Consider the following 21,018-nt stretch of genomic DNA (forward strand, 5'->3'; position numbering starts at 1 on the left):
GATCAAAATAACAAAAGACAAATTTAAAGAATGAGAAATCTGAATGTTGAATAATCATGTAGGAAAAAGTTTATCCTCATCAAGAAAATAAATGACAATTAAAAAAATGCTTTTAGTGTAACATAAAGCTATTAGAGTACATTTTAGTGAGAATTAGTACACTAATTCTGCAAAACAGTTTACGAATAGATATCAAGGACCCTACAAATGTTACTATGCTATGACCTAATAATATCACTTCTAAGAAATACACTGAAGAAATAAAAACATAAATAAACATAAACTAACATTAATATTCATTATAGGACCATACATATGACAAAAATATTAAAACAACTTCTGTGTCTAAACAGGAGGTGGTAAATTATTTTGCATATCAATATAAGAGAATATTTAACTCTAACGGTTTGTTTTTAGAAATTTCTCATTGTATGGAAAAATGAATAATAAAATATTAAAAAAGATAAAACACAATACATAATTTCATATAGATATATGGGCCATGGATATAGAATTAAGAATTGCATAAACAAGAATTCTAAATATTCTTATCTGAACCATTGTTCAAACTGCTTAAAGATATTTATATGATACGTCAGCAATAAGAATAAAACGTTTTTATTTTCATCATTTTTCTGCAATAGATTTATGATCCCCAAACGAAGAGATATGAAGTTCCAATACCCTTAAACATTCCAACTGTGCCAACAAGTACTTATGAAAATAGACTCTATGATGTTGAAATCAAGGAAAATCCTTTTGGCATACAGGTTCGACGGAGAAGCACAGGAAGAGTCATGTAAGTGAATTATTTGATATGAATGATATTTTGATTTTAGCCTAGGAAGGGAAAAGTAAGATGATTATTTTCACAGCATTCCCTGTGTTAGAGCACTGTCACACCAAAAATAGTTTTAGTTGTATTAAATAACTTGCCCCATTATAACATTTTAAAGCTAAACAATTAGCACATCATAGGACTATCATTAAGGATTGTCTAAAATTTCATTTACACTTTGGGTGAGATTGATTTTATACTTATATACCAGATTTATTCTTCTAATTAAGTTGAGAACCAAACCATGGCTCTTTTTGAAAGCATGATGGGTGTTGGCAAAATAAGTAATGGGAAATGTGTAATGTAAACATTTTATTAGAACTGCTGCAATCAGTTTACTGGTTCTGGAATCAGATAGAGTTAATACCATCTCCGCCAAGTATGAAAGGAAGTTAAGTTACATACATCTAGATACATTTTTATGTTACAACAAATAAATTTAAGTTAAACAAAAAGTTATATTTGTGAAATGTTTTACAAACTATAGTATATTAAAAGAGTCTTTTATGTATTTTAAGCTTGCCATGCTATCCTTTGGAAGATGTTGTCAGAATGTTTTCAGATATTGTCAGAATAGATACAAATAATGAAGAAAAATATGTCTGAATTTTAAAAAAAATTTTATTATGACTATTTTTTTCCCCAAAGGATAACAAGCTAAGTCATTTTGTAAAAAAAATTCTGTTGCAAAGGCATACTTACTGTTATTTGGGAATCATTATTCTCAAATAAACACTTTTCCAAAATCATTAATATAAAATTTTAAATATGTCCCAAATTCTTTGTAATACTATTTTTCCTTACACTGACAACTTATTTATTTTTTCTCCTCCTCTATGTTCTTCTTGCAAATGACTAGGAAAAAAAAATACATTCTCAGTAACACATTTCTTCTGGATTTGTTTGTAAACACTGATTTTTTATAAATACAAAATAAAAGTAGAAAATGATTGGGAGTATTAAATAGGAAGCATTTGAAATTAAAATATCCATTATGCCTTATAGCTTATTATAATATTGATTTATTTTTATTCTATATTAGAAAATAATTTATTGTAATTATCTCAAGGGAACATGAAAATGAATGACTTTCAACTTCTAGGACATATATTACTCCCAGGTCGTATATTACTTATAATTTCTTATTAACTTTATTTTTAAAAGCAATATATCATAAATATAAACATATATGGTCATGTTAATCATATTACTATTCACTTTATTAGTAATGTTGAGTATGTGAAACATATTTTAGATATTTCTTAATTTAGCCAAAAGAAAAATGTATTGGAATAATTATCTATTTTTATTTGGTATCTGGGTACAATAAGGTATAAGTATATATAGAAAATATTATTGATTTTCATATTACCAAAGAAAGATTATCACTCTTATTTGTGATACTACTATATAAATATTTACAGAAATAGAATTGTTTTATTTTATTTTCAGTTGGGATTCTCGCCTACCTGGATTTACTTTCAATGACCAGTTCATTCAAATATCTACTCGCCTGCCATCAGCATATGTATATGGTTTTGGGGAAGTGGAACACACAGCATTTAAACAAGATCTAAACTGGAATACTTGGGGAATGTTCACAAGAGACCAACCCCCTGGTGTAGGTACCAATATTCAACTACCTCGTGAGGCAACTAAGACCATGATTAGACCCCAGCCACTTCTATGTAGGCCTGTACTTCAGTATCAAAGTAATGACAAAGGGCCTAGCTATCTCCAGAGCTGCTATAGTGATTTTCTAAAAAACAAATAACAAAAGTCACCATTACTGGCAAAAGTAGAAGTTGGATAGATAACATTGAGTACAGTGAGAAGTGAGGTAGTGACTCAATTCTTCACCCTCTCAACTGTATAGAAAGAATGTTCAGATTCAGTATTAGCTGCCAAATCCATATTTACCTCAGCTTTCAGAAAATAGCTGACCAGGGTTCTCCTTTTTTATTTTTACTTCAATAATGATTTGATGCTAACTTTTTTCTTTATGACACCCAGCTGCAGTTGTGCATTTTTATGAGTCCATACTGCTAGTTACATCTTTAGAAAATGTTTTTATATGCTTATGTCATTTTTCTCAATGATTCACCTTATTAATGGAATACACTTCATGAATATTTAATGCACTGCACAACTGATATTAACTATAATTATTCTGGACATATCATAAAAATACATTTTAATAGAAATACTAGCTTATTTCCATTTTCCACATGTGATGCATACTTATATTAAGTGTGAAATTATAAAATGTGTATACTATTGCGACCACTTTTCATTGTTTGTTAGGTGCTAAATAACTTTTATTTGTACCACAATATTTCAACCTTATGGTATAAAGATGGTTTTTCATTATATCAACTTGAAAAAATGTGCTTTGCCAAAATTTACTTTTTAAAAACCCATCAACATTAGAATTAGCATTAAGTTAGTATAATCTTTATTCTCAATACATAAATTTTCTTTCCTATGCTAATCAATTACTGGGATTTGGTGTGGATCAAAGATGTCAATTTGATTGGGGATCATCAACTTACAAGTTTTTGGACCTCTGTCAAGTCATTTCATGGCTCTGAATGTACTTTTTTATTCTAGAAAGTAAAAAGATCTAGCTAAAAAAGAAATCAAATGCTTCATAAATATAAATTATTGTATAAACTATCATTTTAAATATTATAAAATATTATATAAACTTAGATATTACCATATAAGTATTTAAGAAGTTGAGTGCTTTAATCATTTTTAGGAAATTGCATTATTGAAAAAGAAGTGCCACTTTATAAAATAAATTAACACACATAATCTGTAGAAAGAAACTCACTACTCTAATACCAATGATTTTTTACATCTGTTGTGAGGCAGCATTTGTGGATGTCCTACGTTTGTATATTTATTTGCATGCTCTAAAGCAGTAACAGTTTAAATAACGAAAAATTAGTTTCTAGGAGAAATGCATTTAATTCAAATAGTATGTGTGTGCAAAGAAGAAACTTTTAAATTCCTAGGCTCAATATTATAATGAATTTAAATATCACATTGATAATATTTACATGATATTATCTAAATATATATTATTTTTTTTTATTTTTAGTATAAACTTAATTCCTATGGATTTCATCCCTATCACATGGCTTTGGAAGATGAGAGCCACGCTCATGGAGTTTTCTTACTTAACAGCAATGCAATGGGTAAAACAATTTGTTTAATTTCTCATATTTTGTGTTACTCTTTAATAAAATAATATTTTATATGTAGATAAAAATGTAATTATCTTTTGGATTTCCAGATGTTACTTTTCAGCCAGCCCCTGCTCTAACTTACCGCACAATTGGAGGAATCTTGGACTTTTATATGTTTTTGGGCCCAGATCCAGAAGTTGTAACAAAGCAATACCATGAAGTATGATGGAATTTGTTTTTTTTTAAACACATAAAATTTTCTTTATAATAAAAGTAATTCTCTTAGCTTACAAATAATTTTTGTTTTCAAAGGTAATTGGCCGACCAGTCATGCCACCTTATTGGGCTTTGGGATTCCAAATATGTCGTTATGGGTACAGAAATACTTCACAGGTTGAGCAAGTATACAATGAAATGGTGGCTGCTCAGATCCCATATGTATGTATTTCAACTTTTAAGACAATTTTACATATGTCATCTATAAAAGCAGAATGAAATAATTAAACACATGTACTTTAAAATTATTTTAAGCATTTGGCAATAATCAAGGCTTAGTTTTTTAATAACACCAAATGAATTGAATAGGAAATTTTTGTAAAATGTCTTTTAGATAGATACCATTTCTTTTCTCTTTCTCCAATTCCATGACCTGGAGTTGCACTAAACAAGTCACCGTCTTCTTGTATTTTTCTCTTTAACTTCGGGTCACATGGGTAGTGAGACATATTCCCTGTGTTCTCTTTGGGTGAGAGTAAGGGTCCACAGAACTTATTTAATCAACTGATGTAACAAGTTATAGAGAAGGAATTGCAGGTGAAACGGAGTGATTTTGCATTGGAATAGAAGATAGTTGTAATATTAGAATACAGAATTAAGTCTGGCAGAATATTCTCTTCCCTCAATGTTTGGGAAAATAAATATTCTAAGTATCCAGAAACAATCAGTCCATATAATTCTATTTTTTTGCAGTATTAAGGAATCCAAGAGATCTTTCTAGTAACTAACACTTAAGAACTGAAATCTAGAATGCTTGGTGTATATGAGAACTCATTCTAAGAACAATGAAAAGGACCTCATGATAAGATATCAGTACACATAAGAGAATCCAATATATGGTTCCAGAATATATTATATGGTGATTTTAATTATATAGTTTGATGCTATAGAAATATGCAAGTGGATTTTTTTTAAAAAGAATTTTTTTTATTTTTTATAACATATTACCCATATATGTTTATAACATCACTATATTAACCATATATTTTACAAAATCTAGAAGAAAAATGTAACTAATGTCTATTAACAGAAAATAATTAACAAATTTGTTGTTTAGGCCTAAATTAAAATTTTCATGATAACATTCGAACATTCATTAGTTTAAAAATATTTGTAAATACCTATTCGTAAGCAATATTTTGCTTATTTAAGCTTGGGCTGTTATTTCAGAAATGACTTTGGTGGATAATGAATGCAAAATCTTATAATATTTAATGGATTTACTAATAATTCTTTCTTTCCCTCTAGCAATATTAGAATTATTTGAAATGATCCTATATTTACTTTATGTTTCCAGAAATAGACCAATATCTGTCTCTGTGTACACTATGTACACATCCAAATTACCACTTAACATAATTTCATAGCCTCATAAACCATTTGATCCTATGTCTTTCTGTTTCCTTTGGGAATTTCATAGCAAAAGATACTGATTTGAAAGAATTTTTACTTCTAAATCAAAATTACTAACTGTTAATAAAACAGAGCATTTATATGAACTCGTTCTTAGAATATTTTGCATCTTTACATGCTACTTTTATTTCTTGATCATTGTAATACTTGATTAATTCCTTTTAGGGTCAAAGGAAGAGTCATTGAAACTTTCATATTGCTAATACTTCAATAAGTATGATTGAATGTTATTCACTCACTCTTGGGATTCTTACCCCACTATCACAATGCTTGTTTTTCAGGATGTTCAATACACAGACATTGATTACATGGAAAGACAACTAGACTTTACAATTGGTGAAAGATTCCAGGATCTTCCTCAGTTTGTTGACAAAATAAGAAGTGAAGGAATGAGATACATTATTATCCTGGTCAGTATTTATATCTTATATTTTATCTGAGTCTTATTATCTTATTAACTTGATTTTATTAAGATTACTCTCCCAGAATGAGGGGTACAGGAAGGTGTTTCCAAATAGAAAGTATATAACTTTGGATTCTTCTCCCAAACTTAAAACTTTCCTCTTTTAACACTGCACTTTATTTATGTAGGCTGCCACCAGGATACCTTTATACTTGATATATCCTTAGAGATTTAAGACTAAAGCTGAGAGTCAAAAACAAGCTGTTTTTGTTTGTTTGTTTGTTTGTTTTTGTGATCACCCAAGCTGTAAATTGGCCTCAATTTATAGGTGCTATCACAAAGTGATGATGGATTTTCTATTCCTATACAATTTTCAAATTATTCCTTAGGACTACTTCATATGCTTATCATGTTTAAAAATTTGCTTTTAAGTTAGTGATTCAATGGGAAGAAAATATCAAGATCTCACAGGAAGCAATTATAATCTTGCTTGAAATAGTAGTTAATATATTTTCAAAAGTTCTTAAAATTTTTTTCTAAGAAATTTAGAAGACAAACTAGCTAAAACACTTAAGTTTATATCATCAGTCCATTTTTCAGTCTATGAATGAACAATATAATGATGAAAGCACAATTAATGATAATGTAGTAATGGAAAAATATAACACTTTATAACAACTAACCAAGAGGCTATACTTTTATTCCGTAGTTACCTGGTTTGTATTTCTTTATTTTTAGGATCCAGCAATTTCAGGAAATGAAACAAGGCCTTACCCAGCATTTCAAAGAGGACAGGAGAAAGATGTTTTTATCAAATGGCCTGGCACCAATGATATTTGTTGGGCAAAGGTACTGGTTGATCTTAAAATAAAATACATATAAATGCTATTTCACTAAAAGGTTCCTTTGAATTAAAAAAAAAATAAAACTGTTGAAACCATTCAGGGAGAGAGATACATTATACAGAATGTAATGATTTAATAGCTAACAAGCAAATAATATATACTCTTTGAGTTCAATCTAGATTATTAGAAACAGAAAGAATTTATACAAGTTGTATGTCCAAATACGGTTTGTTTTATCTTTAAATTGTCTTTTATTTTATTTCTCGTTTTATTGTAAAACTACCATTAATAAGATGGTGATTCATTATTCTGTATTGCAAGTCATTTAAATATATGTACTTCTCTTAAAAACATATCATTAATAAAATAAACAATGTTTTTAAGAGCTATACTTATATTCCTCCCTTGAAAAAGGAATATAATTGACAGTATTGCATATAAGCAATAATATTCAGACCTATATTAATATATAACATATATTAATATAGAAAAATTCATGGTTTGGCTTGCATATAAAAGAGTAAATAAAAATATTCACTAGTCATAACTAAAATGAAAAAAAATAATAATAACATCCTATAATGGAAGACTTAATTAAATGTAATGTGGGATCCTTTTTGGATCTTGGAACTAAAAAGAAGACATTAATGATAAAAGTGGTAAAATTCAAACATAGCCTGTAGATTAGTTGATAGTATTGTATTCATGTTAAGTTTTTTGTTCTAATAATTGTACAGTAGCTATACATATGTTAACATTAGAGGAAGCAGGGTGAAAGATATACAAAAAAACCTAGATATAATTTTGCAGCTTTTCTATAAGTCTGAAAATAATTTCAAAATAAAAAAAAGATTAAAATAAAATAGGAAAACTCCTGTGATAACCTTACTGAAAAAATCATATTTTAAGAAATGTACCAAGTATAGGATATAACATATTGGCCATAGAAAAGGATTTTTTTCCTTCCTACCTTTTTGTTATTCTATATTTCTATACATTTTCTCAGATTTCTACTCTCTATTTCATTTCTTCACTCTTCCCAATCAGGAATGAATCCTTTGTAGGTCATTAGTCCTTTGGGGATTATTTACATTTTTATATGGGACTTTTAAATTTCTAATACATAGATTCAAATCCCCAGATCTCTAACATGATTGAATTTAGGTTCTGTTATGTGTGTTTATGGTGGGGATGGAGAAAAACTTTGGTGGGCAGGGAGGCAGGAGCAGGGATGGAGGAGGTGTGGGGGTAAGAAGATGATTTGGTACTAACTGAAAATCACAAAGATATTTGCCTCAACATGGCCTCATCCAACTCAGATCTCCGGCACCTTTCAAATAAAAATATGTTTACCATTTTTAGATTTTAATAATTATGGAAACCGTTTTAATATACTACATTAATTTAAATTTAATATATGGTTTTCATATTATTTCTTGACAGACCTTTGGTTACATGTATTGTTTTCAAAATCATTACTAACTACAAAGATTGGCTTTTTAAAATTTTATTTGTCAGATTAAAGAGAAAATTAATATGGAAAATGGGAATAGTTTATAACTGACCCATATACCAAAACAAAAACTGAAAAAAATAACAAGAAATTACGGTTCTATGATCTTGAGTCTATCATATATCTCTAAAACTCTATTATAATTTATTTTCAACACAGTCATACCATACTGAATTTATATTAAACCATTTTTCAATTTCTTTTTATTTTGCAGGTTTGGCCAGATTTACCTAATGTAACAATAGATGAGAGTCTGACTGAAGATGAAGCTGTTAATGTAAGTTTTACATTTATTAACTCTATAACTATAAGACATTCAGCTCTTGGATTTAATGATCACTTTGACCAGTCATTCAATTTGGATACTTTCCTTAAAAAAGTAGATGGATCATTTTCTAATTCTTTATCAGACCATATTTAAATCAAAATTTCTTTTCTAAATAAAAACGTGTCAGTCACACTATTAAGTAATTTTACATTTTATCTCGTTTAAGTAATAATTTTATTGTGGTAAGAACACTTAACATGACATTTACCCTTGTAAATTTTTAAGTTTACATACATCATTCTTGATCCTAATGACATTGTTGTACAGCAGATCATTAGAATTTATTCATCTTGTATAACTGAGACTTTATGCCTACTGAACTGCTGTTCAATTGCTCCCAGTCCCCAGTCTCTGACAATCACTAGCCCATTTTCTGATTCTGTGAATTTAACTATTTTAGATACCTTGTATAAATGGAATCATGCAATATTAAACGGGCTTATTTTACTCAGCAAAATATCCTCAAGGTTCATCCATGTTGCCACATATTTCAAAATTCCTTCTTTTGTAAGACTAAACAGTATTCCATTGTATGTATATACCATAGGGTTTTTGTTGTTGTTTTTTGTTTATTTTTTTATTATTATTATTTTTTAATCAATTCATTCATTGATGGACATTTAGGTTATTTCAACACTGTAAGTCTGTGAACAGAACAACAATAAGCTTGGGAGTTCAGATATCTCTTTGAGATCCAGATTTCATGTGCTTTTTTTTGTTTGCTTTTATTTTTGTTTTTGATACACGTCCCCAAATGGGATTGCTGTATCATATGGTAGTTCTATTTTTAATTTTTTGAGGAATTCTTATACATTATCAACACCAGTTTTTTGTTTTTTGTTTTTTTTTGTTGTTGTTTTTTGTTTTTTGATAATAGCCATCCTAGTAGGTGTGAGGTGATTTCGATTGTGATTTTGATTTACATTACCCTGATGATATATGAAGCCGGGCATCTTTTCATATACTTGTTGGCCATTTGTATATGTTCTTTAGAGAAATGTCTATTCAAGTCTTTGCCCAATTTCAAGTAAGTTATTGTTTGTTTTTATACATACACACATATATACATACGTACATACTTACATACATATATACACACATATACATATGTGTGTAGAGCTATCTTATATATTTTGGCAATTCACCCTTTATCTGCTATATGGTTTAAATATATTTTCTCTCATTTTGTGGGTTGCTTTTTCATTTAGTCTATTATTTCCTTCACTGCGCAGAAACTTTTTAATTGGAAGTAATGAAACTTGTCAATTTTTGCTTTTGTTGCTCGTGCTTTTGGTGTCATATCCATGAAATCTTTACTAAGACCAATGTCATGAAGCTTTTCCCTTGTTTTCTCTTAGAAGTTTTGCAGTTGCAAGTATTGTATTTAAGACTTAAGTCTATTTTAAGCCGATAATTTCTTGTGGTATAAGATAAAGATCTAATTTCATTGTCCTACATTGTGGCTATCTAGTTTGCTCTTCAGTACTGTGTTGAAGAGACTATCTTTTCCCCATTGTATATTCTTGGCACTCTTGTTGAAGATTAGTTGACTATATATGTGTGGATTGATTTCTGTGTTCTCTATTCTGTGCCATTGGTCTGTATGTATTTTTACACTGATAATATATCATTTTAATTACTGTAGCTTTGGAATATATTTTGAATTAAGGAAATGTGATGACTCCAGCTTTTTTCTACTTTCTCAAGATTATTTTGGCTATTAGGATTCTTTGTGGTTCCAAAGGAATTGTAGCGTTGTTTTTCCTATTTCTGTAAAAGATGCCATTGGGATTTTGACAAGAGTTGCATTGAATCTATAGATGGCTTTGAGTAAGATGGACAATTTAACAACATTAATTCTTCCAATTCACAAACAAGAATATCATTCTACTTGTCTGTGTCTTTCTCAGTATCTTTTAATAGTTTTGTAGTTTTTAGTATAGAAATTGTTCACCTCCTTAGTTAAGTTTATTCCTATTTTATTATTATTTTACTATTGTAAGTACAATTGTTTTCCTAATTTCTTTTTCAGATAGTTTGTTGTTAGTGTATGGAAATGCTACTGAGTTTTACATGTTGATTTTTTTATCCTGCATCTTTGCTGAATGTGTTTGTTAGTTCTAACTCTGTGTGTGTATGTGTGTGTGTGTGTGTGTGTGTGTGTGTGTGTGTGTATGCATGCATGTGGGGAGAGGTGTGTGTGTTCTTTAGAGTTTTCTATTAATAAATTATGTTATCCACAAACAAAGACACTTCTTTCTTTCTGATTTGGATGCTTTATTATTATTTTTTTTATGCCTAATTGTTCTGGCTTGGACTATCAGTACTATGTCAAACAGAAGTGGCAAGAGTGAGCATCCTTGCCTTTATCTTATATAGGATAAATTGTTTTCCTTGAATCAGTATGATATTAAATGTAGATGTAGGCATTAAACATATGATCTCTATATTGAGGGAATTTCCTTCTCTTCTTAGTTTATTGAGAGTTTTTATTATGAAAGTAGTTTGAATTTTGTCACCTTTTCTGCAATGCTTATTGAGATGATCATGTGATTTTTTCTTCATTATGTTAACATGGTATATCACATTACTTGATTTTTTTGTGTTAAGCAATCCTTGCATCACAAGAATAAATCCCACTTGTTCATGATGTGTGATTATTTAAATGTGCTCTTGAATTGTTTTCTTAATATTTTATTGAGGATATTTGTATCTATATTCATCAGGGATATTGTTCTGTACGTTTTCTTTTTTCTTGTGGTGTCTTTGACTTTGGTATTAGGGTGATGCTGACCTCTTAAAATAAGTTTGGAAGTATTCCCTTCACATCAGTTTTTGGGATGAGTTGGAGAAGGATTGGCATTAATTCTTTCTTAAATGTATGATAGAATTCACCAGTGAAGTCTTCTGGTCCTGGAATTTTCTTTGTTGGGAAATTTTTTGATTATTGGTTCAGTATTCTTGCAAGTAATTTGTATTTTCATATTTTCTATTTCCTCATGATTCAGTTTCGTTAGGTTACATAATTCTAGGAATTTATCCATTTTTTTTTTTTTAGGTTATCCAAATTGTTGGTGTGTAATTGTTTATAGTAGTCTCTAATGATCCTTTTTATTTCTGTGGCATCAGTTGTAATGTCTTACCTTCCATATCTGATTTTATTTTCTTGGCTTTTCTCTCTTTTTATCTTAGGTAGTATAGCTAACAGTTTGTCACTTTTACATGTGCTGTCTACACGAATTCAGTTTAAGTTTAAAGGCACATATAGACTGTAAGCGAAGGAGTGAAAAAAGATATTCCATGAAAATGGCAACCAAAAGAGAGCAGGGTTGGCTACACTTATATCAGATAAAATAGACTTTAAGTCAAAAACTCTTACAGCAGACTAATAAGGACATTATATAATAATAAAAGGGTCAATTCATGAAGAAGATATAACAATTATAAATATATATGCACCTAAGTGCAGAGCACCTAAATATATAAAGCAAACATTGACAGAAGTAAAAGGAGAAAAAGTACACAGTAATAAAGTAATAAGAAGAGTTTTATCATTTCATTTTCAATAATATATAGAATAACTAGACAGAAAATCAACAAAGAAACTGAACTTAAATGACACTATAGACCATATGAGCTTGACAAACTATATATAGAACATTCTACCAAATAGCAGTGGAATATATACATTCTTCTCAGGAGCACATGGAACATTCTCAGGATATATCTATCACAAGTTAAGTGACAAAACAAGTCTGAAGAAATTAAGAACATTGAAATCATACCAACTATGTTTTTTGACCACAGTAGAATAAAACTAAAATCAAAATCAAAATGAGAAAATACACAAATATGAGGAAATTAAACAATACATTTTTGAACAACCAATGGGTCAAAGCGAAATAAAAAAAAAATTGAAAAATATCTTGAGACAAGCAAAATGAAAATACAGCATGTCAAAACTTAGAGGATACAGCAGAAGCAATAGTAAGAGGGGAATTCTAACGATAGATTAAAAAAGAGTCAAATAATGTAACTCTATACTTCCAAGCACTGCAAAAAGCAAAACAAACTAAGCTCAAAGCTAGAAGAAAGATGTGATAAAGATTAGACCAGAAATAAAGAAAATAAATACTATCAAAACAATAGAAATAAAATCAACAAAACTATGAGTTGACAATCAGTCTTTTAGGTATATCAAATTATAATAATTAAATCATATGAGTTCATGTAAAAATTCAAGTTCAGTGTGAAACATTAGAGGACTATTTTTACTTAAAACTTACCAAATTATTTCTAAAGTAGAGTCAAAGGATTGCTAAACCTAATAAATGTTGTTGAAGAAAAAAGGTCAGAGTTTTATCTCAACTGGAGTTCTATCCATTAATGTTGGGTAGTATTGGCAACACTGGAGAGGTAGGCATAGCTTCTTTCCATAGATTTTGGAGAACAGTTTCAATTTACAGTGGTGTATGTACAATCACTTGGGATCCTCTTCCACAAAAGGGATAAGTTTTTTGGATCATATGTACCTGATGAAACTTCTGGATATAACCAATGATTTGTATCAAAGGAATAAAAGCAGCCAACTGGAAAAAAAAAAAAAAACAAACAGGAAAATGAATGAATTATGGAAAGAGCAGAACAATGAAAGTTATAAAACAAAATATGGCATTACCTTTCTTGCTCTTTCTCATTCATTGAAAATATTCATTGAAAATATTCATTGACTAAAACACCACTGAGCCTTTTTTCCTTATAAGTAAAATATAATTTGGGAAAAATTATAAAATGAAGTCCCTTTTAAATCTAAAAATACCCATGATATACATGTTTTGTTAATTTTTATATTTCCTACTCTGCATTTTCTCTATGCACAATGCCCTCTTATATACTGTTCTTGGAGAAGACTGTTGTGGCAGTTAACTACATAGTCTTAAATGTGACAGCAAAGTGTGTAGGTGAAGCTGTTTTTTGGGCAATTGATTTACCTGCTGAAGGTCAATCCTGTTCTAATACACAGACTCTGACCCTGGATTTATGTGGGTAGGCTGGCAAATAGGGAGTTTCTTTTTTTTTTGATGGGGAAAGGAGTTAATCATCTCTTCTCTGCTGGCGCAGGAATGGTTAGATATGAGAGAGCAAAATAAACGGTTGAGTGGGTGGAAAAATATATTGGTTCTGGAAGGGCAGAAAGCCAGGTAAACAATTTTTTTTTTTTTAAATCAGGAAAACAGACTAAACCAAGTCCCTTTCCTTCCCCATCATGCTCCACAAAGGTAAAGCTATAGAATACGGCTCTAAAAATAAGGAGAGAAAACTTCCCTATCACACTAAGCAGCACTGAAAACATATTTCTGTGTTTTGAACTGTTTCTTCACATTCTATATGGGACCACAAGGCTGCTCTCTTCTCTCTGCATGTATCTCTCTTTCTTTTTACTAACCCCATTGCTGCTGAGGTGTTTGGAGAGAATCGTATACATTTATGTAATTAAATTTGATATCACTTGTGCACAACTTATGAATTTGACAGCTCAAGTCTAACTTAGGCACATATAGTCTTTTATATTATCTAATACTTGTGGATCTAAATCTTATTTTTACAGGCTTCCAGAGCTCATGTAGGTTTTCCAGATTTCTTAAGGAATTCCACAGCAGAGTGGTGGGAAAGGGAAATTATAGATTTCTACAATAACCAGATGAAATTTGATGGCTTGTGGATTGTAAGTAAACTTTGAATAATTTATATTCTGTTATGAAGTGTGCATTGATTATGCAAACTTCTAACTAGATTCTAATAATGTCAATAAAGTATTCTTTGAGAAAATTACCTCATTCATTTTTTTCATAAAACTTATTTTTGCAAAGAACTTCTAAAATACAGTTTTAACAATTCAATTTATGTATATAACTGCTATTTCGTGAATATTCAAGTTGAATGTTTTCAACTTGACCAAGGAACCAAAATAGACTCTTTTTCTAACCATTCATAAATGTTTATTTTATTTCCATTAAGTTTAGATATAAATCTCACACTCAATTGTCTGCCTTTGGTGTAAGAAATCATAACTTCTTATAAATTAGACAAAATTCTCTCTCAGATAATCTCATAATTTTAGATGTCACTTCAAATATTGATAATAAGATTTTTAATAATATTATCTTGAGATAGCATAAAAATGTCTACCACAAGTAAATATTTAATACAAGAGATTTTAGATAACATTTCTCTAGATTTTTGGAGGTGATATTTCTCTGTTGATTTTTTAACAATTATACATTAATTTACGTTTTTTAAATTGAAGAAACCTTTATAAAGGTGCTGTGATGTGCAAGCCTGAGGATATAAGATTGTACAAAACAGATTTATTTAAGTAATGGGAAATACACTTATTTGATGTATAAAGTTATGTACTATAAGGGACTCTATTAAAACTTTCCCCAAGGATGTCTTGATCCAGAAAAGATAACCTTTTATCGGGTGGAATAATCACCTTTATGAGGTATACATTTAGGTGATGGTCCATTTATATGTGGTACTAGGATCTTAAAATGTGTGTCCAACAGAAAGACTCTTTGAAGTCTTCTGCATTTGTAAACTATATTCTGTGGTTTTAAAAATCACAAACAGTCATTTTTTTTTAAAAAAAAAACCATTTTATTTGGGTACTAGGATTTTAAAATTGTGTTCCAACAGAAAGACTCTTTGAAGTCTTCTGCATTTGTAAACTATATTCTGTGGTTTTAAAAATCACAAACAGTCATTTTTTTTTAAAAAAAAAGCAATTGATACAGGGTAGCTCCCAGGCATGAGTTTTGGAGGGAGGGTGAGGGAGAATATTCACTATTATAATTTAATTTTATACCTAGAAAACAGAAAAAATTCACTGTTATGTGTATATTATAACTACAGTGGAAAAGTAGGGCATTTTATGTTTGTCCAAAGAAGGAATGAACTATAAAAATGTTAAACTTTGAGCTTAATTAAATCCTTTATTATCATTGAGATTCCTTATGTTTTTGCTTTTTAAAATCGTAAGTAAATGTTCCATTATTTAAATATGCTGCTTTAATTTATTGGCTCTCTGAATTAGCTTTTTCAAGATTATATGTTCTAATTTTGTTTTCTGTTTACTTTTCTCTCTTCTTCTTAGGATATGAATGAACCATCAAGTTTCGTAAGTGGAGATGTTAATAATCAATGCAGAAATACAGAGCTAAATTATCCACCTTATATGCCAGGTACAACATTGTCATTTGCCTTTGATGTTATATTATTATTTATTTATGTATTTATTTATTAGATTTATATATTTCATGTTGCAGGGAAAAGGATTCACATTCCCAATTCTCTCTACCCAACTACATGCTGTACCACACTTTGATCCATTGCCAATATTATTTAATACTGCTTAAGATGAAAAATCAAGAAACATGTTTTATTTATATCAACACATTTCTAAATTTGTTTGAAATTGTTACTTTGATTTTCTTAAGGATCTTCCGATATTCTTTATGGTAAAAAAAAATAGACTTTTATAAAAATTTAAAAAAAAAATTTACAAGGAAAAAAATGAAAGACTGCTAACACTCTTATGGTTGTCCCTGATCTGGAAGGGAAAGGTCTAGTCTCTCAGTGTTCATCCTCATACTTTTATATAGGCAGTAAACTTTATACACTGTTAACATAAAGTGATGGCAACTCTCTGAAAAATGCATCTTAAACAGAAAAAGTGAATCGGAAGATAGTGTTGGTATACCATTTGCCTGGCTCTTAATCCCAAGGCTTTAGGCTACCAGATTGATTTTTCAAATCTATTTAATCAGTATTTTTCATCTAAATGAATAAAATATAATTGACATTTAGGAGTATATTTATTTTTCTGGTTTTTATTAATTCACGTTAATTAGTAACATTTTTGTTACTGAATATAGTAAAATTTTTCTCATATTTTTCAGTCACAATTGTAACTACAATCAATTATAATTATAGACTGTGATGTACGAATGCTTAAAAATCAATAACATTTTTAAACAAAAATTAATGTTTTTGCCTAAAGAATATATAGTTATATTTTACACATTTTAATATGAGTCACTTTATAATATATTAATATCGTTTATTGGTTCTCCCTAGAACTCACAAAAAGAAATAGGGGATTACAGTTCAGAACTCCGTGTATGGAAACTGAGCAAATTCTTAGTGATGGAACACGAGTTTCGCATTACAATGTTCACAATCTGTATGGATGGTCACAAGGGAAACCTACTTTTGAGTAAGCAGTGCTCGTAATTATCCTTTCTGACTCTTTATTATTTTTTAGATATTAGATTTAATGTTACTTTTAGTGTCCTCTGCTGACTTTATCTATTTTTTTATTTTTAAAATTCATCTATTTTTTAATTAAAATTTTGAGAGGTGACATTGGTTATTAAAATTACATATTTCAAGTATACAATTCAATAATACTTGAACTTGTAGAGCATAGTACGGAAACTAAAGATGGTTCTTGACATATTGTGGGATGTTTAGTAAATTTAAATGAATCAATTATTATCCTACTACGGCTATCAAAATTATATAAATAAATTTCTAATAGTTGGCATACTAAGGTATTTGGGATATTTAAGGTCCAATTTAACTCTTAAGTGGCATTATGAGGAAGGTTTCAATACAATCTTCCGAAGCATGTCCTTTAATAAAAGTCATAATAAATTTATTTCAGTGTTGATTTTGCTTCTGCGTATAAAATTTTTCACTAAAAATTTGAACCACATTTGTACAGATTAATGTTTTAAATGTTGAGTTAACTAACCCAATTTGCATATTGTCATAGACTCATTTTCCATCTTTCAAATTGGCACCCATTTGATACTTAACTAGTTCTGACTACAGTGCTCTTTACTTAACATGAAACAAACAAGCAAACCAAGGAAAGAAGAGAATGACAAACTCAGAAACAAGAGCTAAATAATCAGCTTGAGAAATTGCAAACAGTTTTAGAGAAAAAAAGCTTGGTGGCAAATATAAAAGTTTCATATCTAAATTCCATATAAAAAGTTTTCAGTCTTCAATTGATCTACTGTTATTATTTAAAATTCAATTTTATACTGAAATGAAACTTATACTTCACATTTAGGAAGAAATACAATTTAAAAACTACCTCATAATGTGTGTTCAAATTTCAGACAGTTATTTAAGGATTATATAAACTATTTACTCTATATTTTCATCTTCAACAATACATTGAATGACTTTAGAGACTACTAATATTTTTTATTAGAGAGTATATAGGAAAATCAAGATCTTGGAAGTTCTAGATGTGTTAAATATATAGTTTTTAAGTAAATGCCCAAGATTTTTGTCATAATAATTTAGAATGATATAAAAAAGTCAATAGATACAAATTTTTTTCTCAGATATTCTTATAGACTGAGTTAGTTAGCAACTTGGAAAATTATATTGCTTTACTATGTAATTATCTACCTGGAAAAATAAATGTTCTTTTTTGAGATTAGAGAATTGTGTCCTGTGGGAAGTGACCTCTTCTTGCAATGTTTATATTAATCTAAAAATGAGACTGGTGCAGATAAAAACAATATTATACATCTCATCCTTTTACTGGTTTGAAAGTTTTCTTGGTTACAGCTGTAACTCTCTAATATTAAGCTGTTAGTCATCTGAACAAATACCGAATATGTGTATCATAGACATTACTTCTGGTTGATATAGCTAAGTTGAACATTGATATAGCTGATATCAATGTTTTAAAATTTTTGAGATTTGAATTCCTAAAACTATTTTTATGAGTTAACCTTTTACATTATCTTCTCAAATTTCAAATTTAATTTTTATTATACTGCATACTCAAAAACAGAAATATTTCAGCATACAAAAAACTTTTTACACAACTCTAAACTAAAACCGATATTATATTTTCAGATCTAATGGTGAGTCTGAGATGTGAAATGGGAAAGTTATTATTTCTAATTCATATTAATACATAATACTGAGATTTTTCCTTCCTAAAAATAATTTAATGAAACATCTTTAGTTTTCAAAGAGCTTTTTAAGATAAATATTGAGAAAAACAAGTCTGTATTAACGTTCTTTTCTCTAAGCAATACTGACCAATGTTCTAAAATAATTTAATTATATGCAATCAGAGCTATAAGTATCTGGAGTATATTTATCAATTGATTTCATCAGTAATTAAAAACAATAGACAATTGAGTTAATTTGAGATAATCTTTAGTAAACATGACAAAACCAAAGAAATTTACTTATTGTTAGAAACTTTAAAATATGTTTTTAAAATTTCCAATTTAATATTCTCCTTTCATATAATCTACTTTTAAAATATACAGGCATAGCTTTGTAAAAACAATCATTTTTTCTTTTAGGACTTTTCGCCAATAATTTAAGATATATTTTATAATTTTTCTAATACTTTTTAAAAAATACTCTTGTAGATTATTACAAACATCCAATAAAAATACTTCTGTAATACAACATTAAAATCCTTTCTATAAGATAAATTTTCCAGAGTCAACTGGCAACAGAAGATAGACTATCTTATGGTTGAAAGTGCTTCTTAAAATTCAACTTAATTTATTGTTACTAAACCATTTGTAAAGTTGGAACATGCAGAAATATTTAGGAAATATGTATAGTGATGGGATTTTAAATTATAGTTTTAGTGGCAATGTGATTTTTCAAATAAGAAATATTATGTGAAGGGTTACAGAGGTTATTCTAATGCAAGAAGTTAGATTTCCCTTAAGAAAATTATTTGAAAATACTTTAAGCAGAATTATTCTCAATCAGAAATCTAACAAGTCATATGTTCAATTGTTATTTTAAAGCCTCAGTAAAGAATTTTTGCAAAAGTAAGACAAACAGAAAAAATTCCTTTTAGAATATGTACTTCTTGCATGTCAATAAAATAAGAACTTGTGGCAACACTATCTTTGTAAAAAATTTTAGAATAGTTAAAATTAATTTTGTTTATAGATTAAATTTAGAATATATATTTTAATATATTTTAAATTTATCAATTCTTTTATTCTCTATAAATAGACATTTATTTTTTGTTAAATGTCAGCAAATATATGTGATATATAACAAATATATTAATGCTCCTAAATCGACTAGATCTTTTATATTTGTTATAGAAGGTAAACAATGAAGATGGTTTTCTGTTATGACCTTTTTAAAGAGACATACATACAAGTAGGAGATTTTAAGTTAACAAATACGATATCGTTTTTATTATCAGCAGATGGCTCAATATATCATCTTATGTCTATTTAAAACATTTTTAGTTTCCTATAATTTTGGTTTGAGTTATTTATTCATTAATTCAAAATTTTCTTGAGCTACTATTATAAGCCAAGTACTGTATTATGTGCAAGAGGTAAAAAAAAAAATTAATATAAAGTCTTTAACCTAAAGAATCTCAAGGTCTCATTGAAGAAGCTTAACATATAAGCACATCAGTACAAACATTTTGGTCTATGCTGTAAGAAATAAATTATTAGATATGGTTGATAGCGTGTTACTGCATTGTCAAGTCTGCCTAATTGGTATTGAAGTGTTTTCTCCTGAGATAGTTTTGTAGTCCTTATTCATATACAATTTATTTTGAGTAATATAAAAATAAACATTTAATTTCCAATTAATATAATAGTGAATATTTTTTTAGATATTCTTATGTAATATCAGAGAGAAGAAGAAATGTAGATAATATAGAATACTGCCCTGTTTTGCTATTCTTGCCTTTAGAATGCACAATAATTCTTAAAAGTCCTTCTCCAAAGAGAGAGGAGGGGAAAAAAGAAAAAAAGTAATAACTTAATTTGTAAAATTCACTCTCTTGATCTGGCTTTGAAGAGCTTCCATTTTTGAAACCGAACAATTACTTTCGTTTTTTAAGACACAGTAAAGCCTTGCTCTTTTTAGCTTCTAAAACAGGCAGTATTATAGCAAAGATTCTCTGCAGAGTAATATGAAGATTAAGTGTTGACAAGTTATAATTGAGAAAGATTGACACAATCAATAGAGTGCAGAGCTTTATTCAAGAGAACAATTTAAGTAGAATAAAATGAGTTCATTCAAAAAACTCACAAAATTATTAGTTGGTTGATTTGATAATACCAGTAGTTGACTTAACTTGTATTTATTGAACAATAAATGCAAGCTACTT

General features: G+C 28.6%; 1 protein-coding gene across 1 annotated transcript in view; it reads left to right on the forward strand.

Annotated features, from left to right (window-relative positions):
• Positions 1 to 21,018, forward strand: part of SI (sucrase-isomaltase) — an 81,162-nt gene that overhangs the window by 41,804 nt on the left and 18,340 nt on the right. The window contains exons 26-36 of the mRNA XM_006908270.1: positions 645 to 799; positions 2,291 to 2,459; positions 3,945 to 4,041; positions 4,140 to 4,252; positions 4,345 to 4,470; positions 6,003 to 6,131; positions 6,863 to 6,973; positions 8,697 to 8,759; positions 14,419 to 14,535; positions 15,967 to 16,054; positions 16,950 to 17,088. Coding sequence (XP_006908332.1) covers positions 645 to 799; positions 2,291 to 2,459; positions 3,945 to 4,041; positions 4,140 to 4,252; positions 4,345 to 4,470; positions 6,003 to 6,131; positions 6,863 to 6,973; positions 8,697 to 8,759; positions 14,419 to 14,535; positions 15,967 to 16,054; positions 16,950 to 17,088 — 1,307 coding nt within the window. The remainder of the gene's footprint in view (positions 1 to 644; positions 800 to 2,290; positions 2,460 to 3,944; positions 4,042 to 4,139; positions 4,253 to 4,344; positions 4,471 to 6,002; positions 6,132 to 6,862; positions 6,974 to 8,696; positions 8,760 to 14,418; positions 14,536 to 15,966; positions 16,055 to 16,949; positions 17,089 to 21,018) is intronic.

The sequence above is a fragment of the Pteropus alecto genome, unplaced genomic scaffold, assembly GCF_000325575.1.
Source record: "Pteropus alecto unplaced genomic scaffold, ASM32557v1 scaffold81, whole genome shotgun sequence".
Classification (NCBI taxonomy): Eukaryota; Metazoa; Chordata; class Mammalia; order Chiroptera; family Pteropodidae; genus Pteropus; species Pteropus alecto.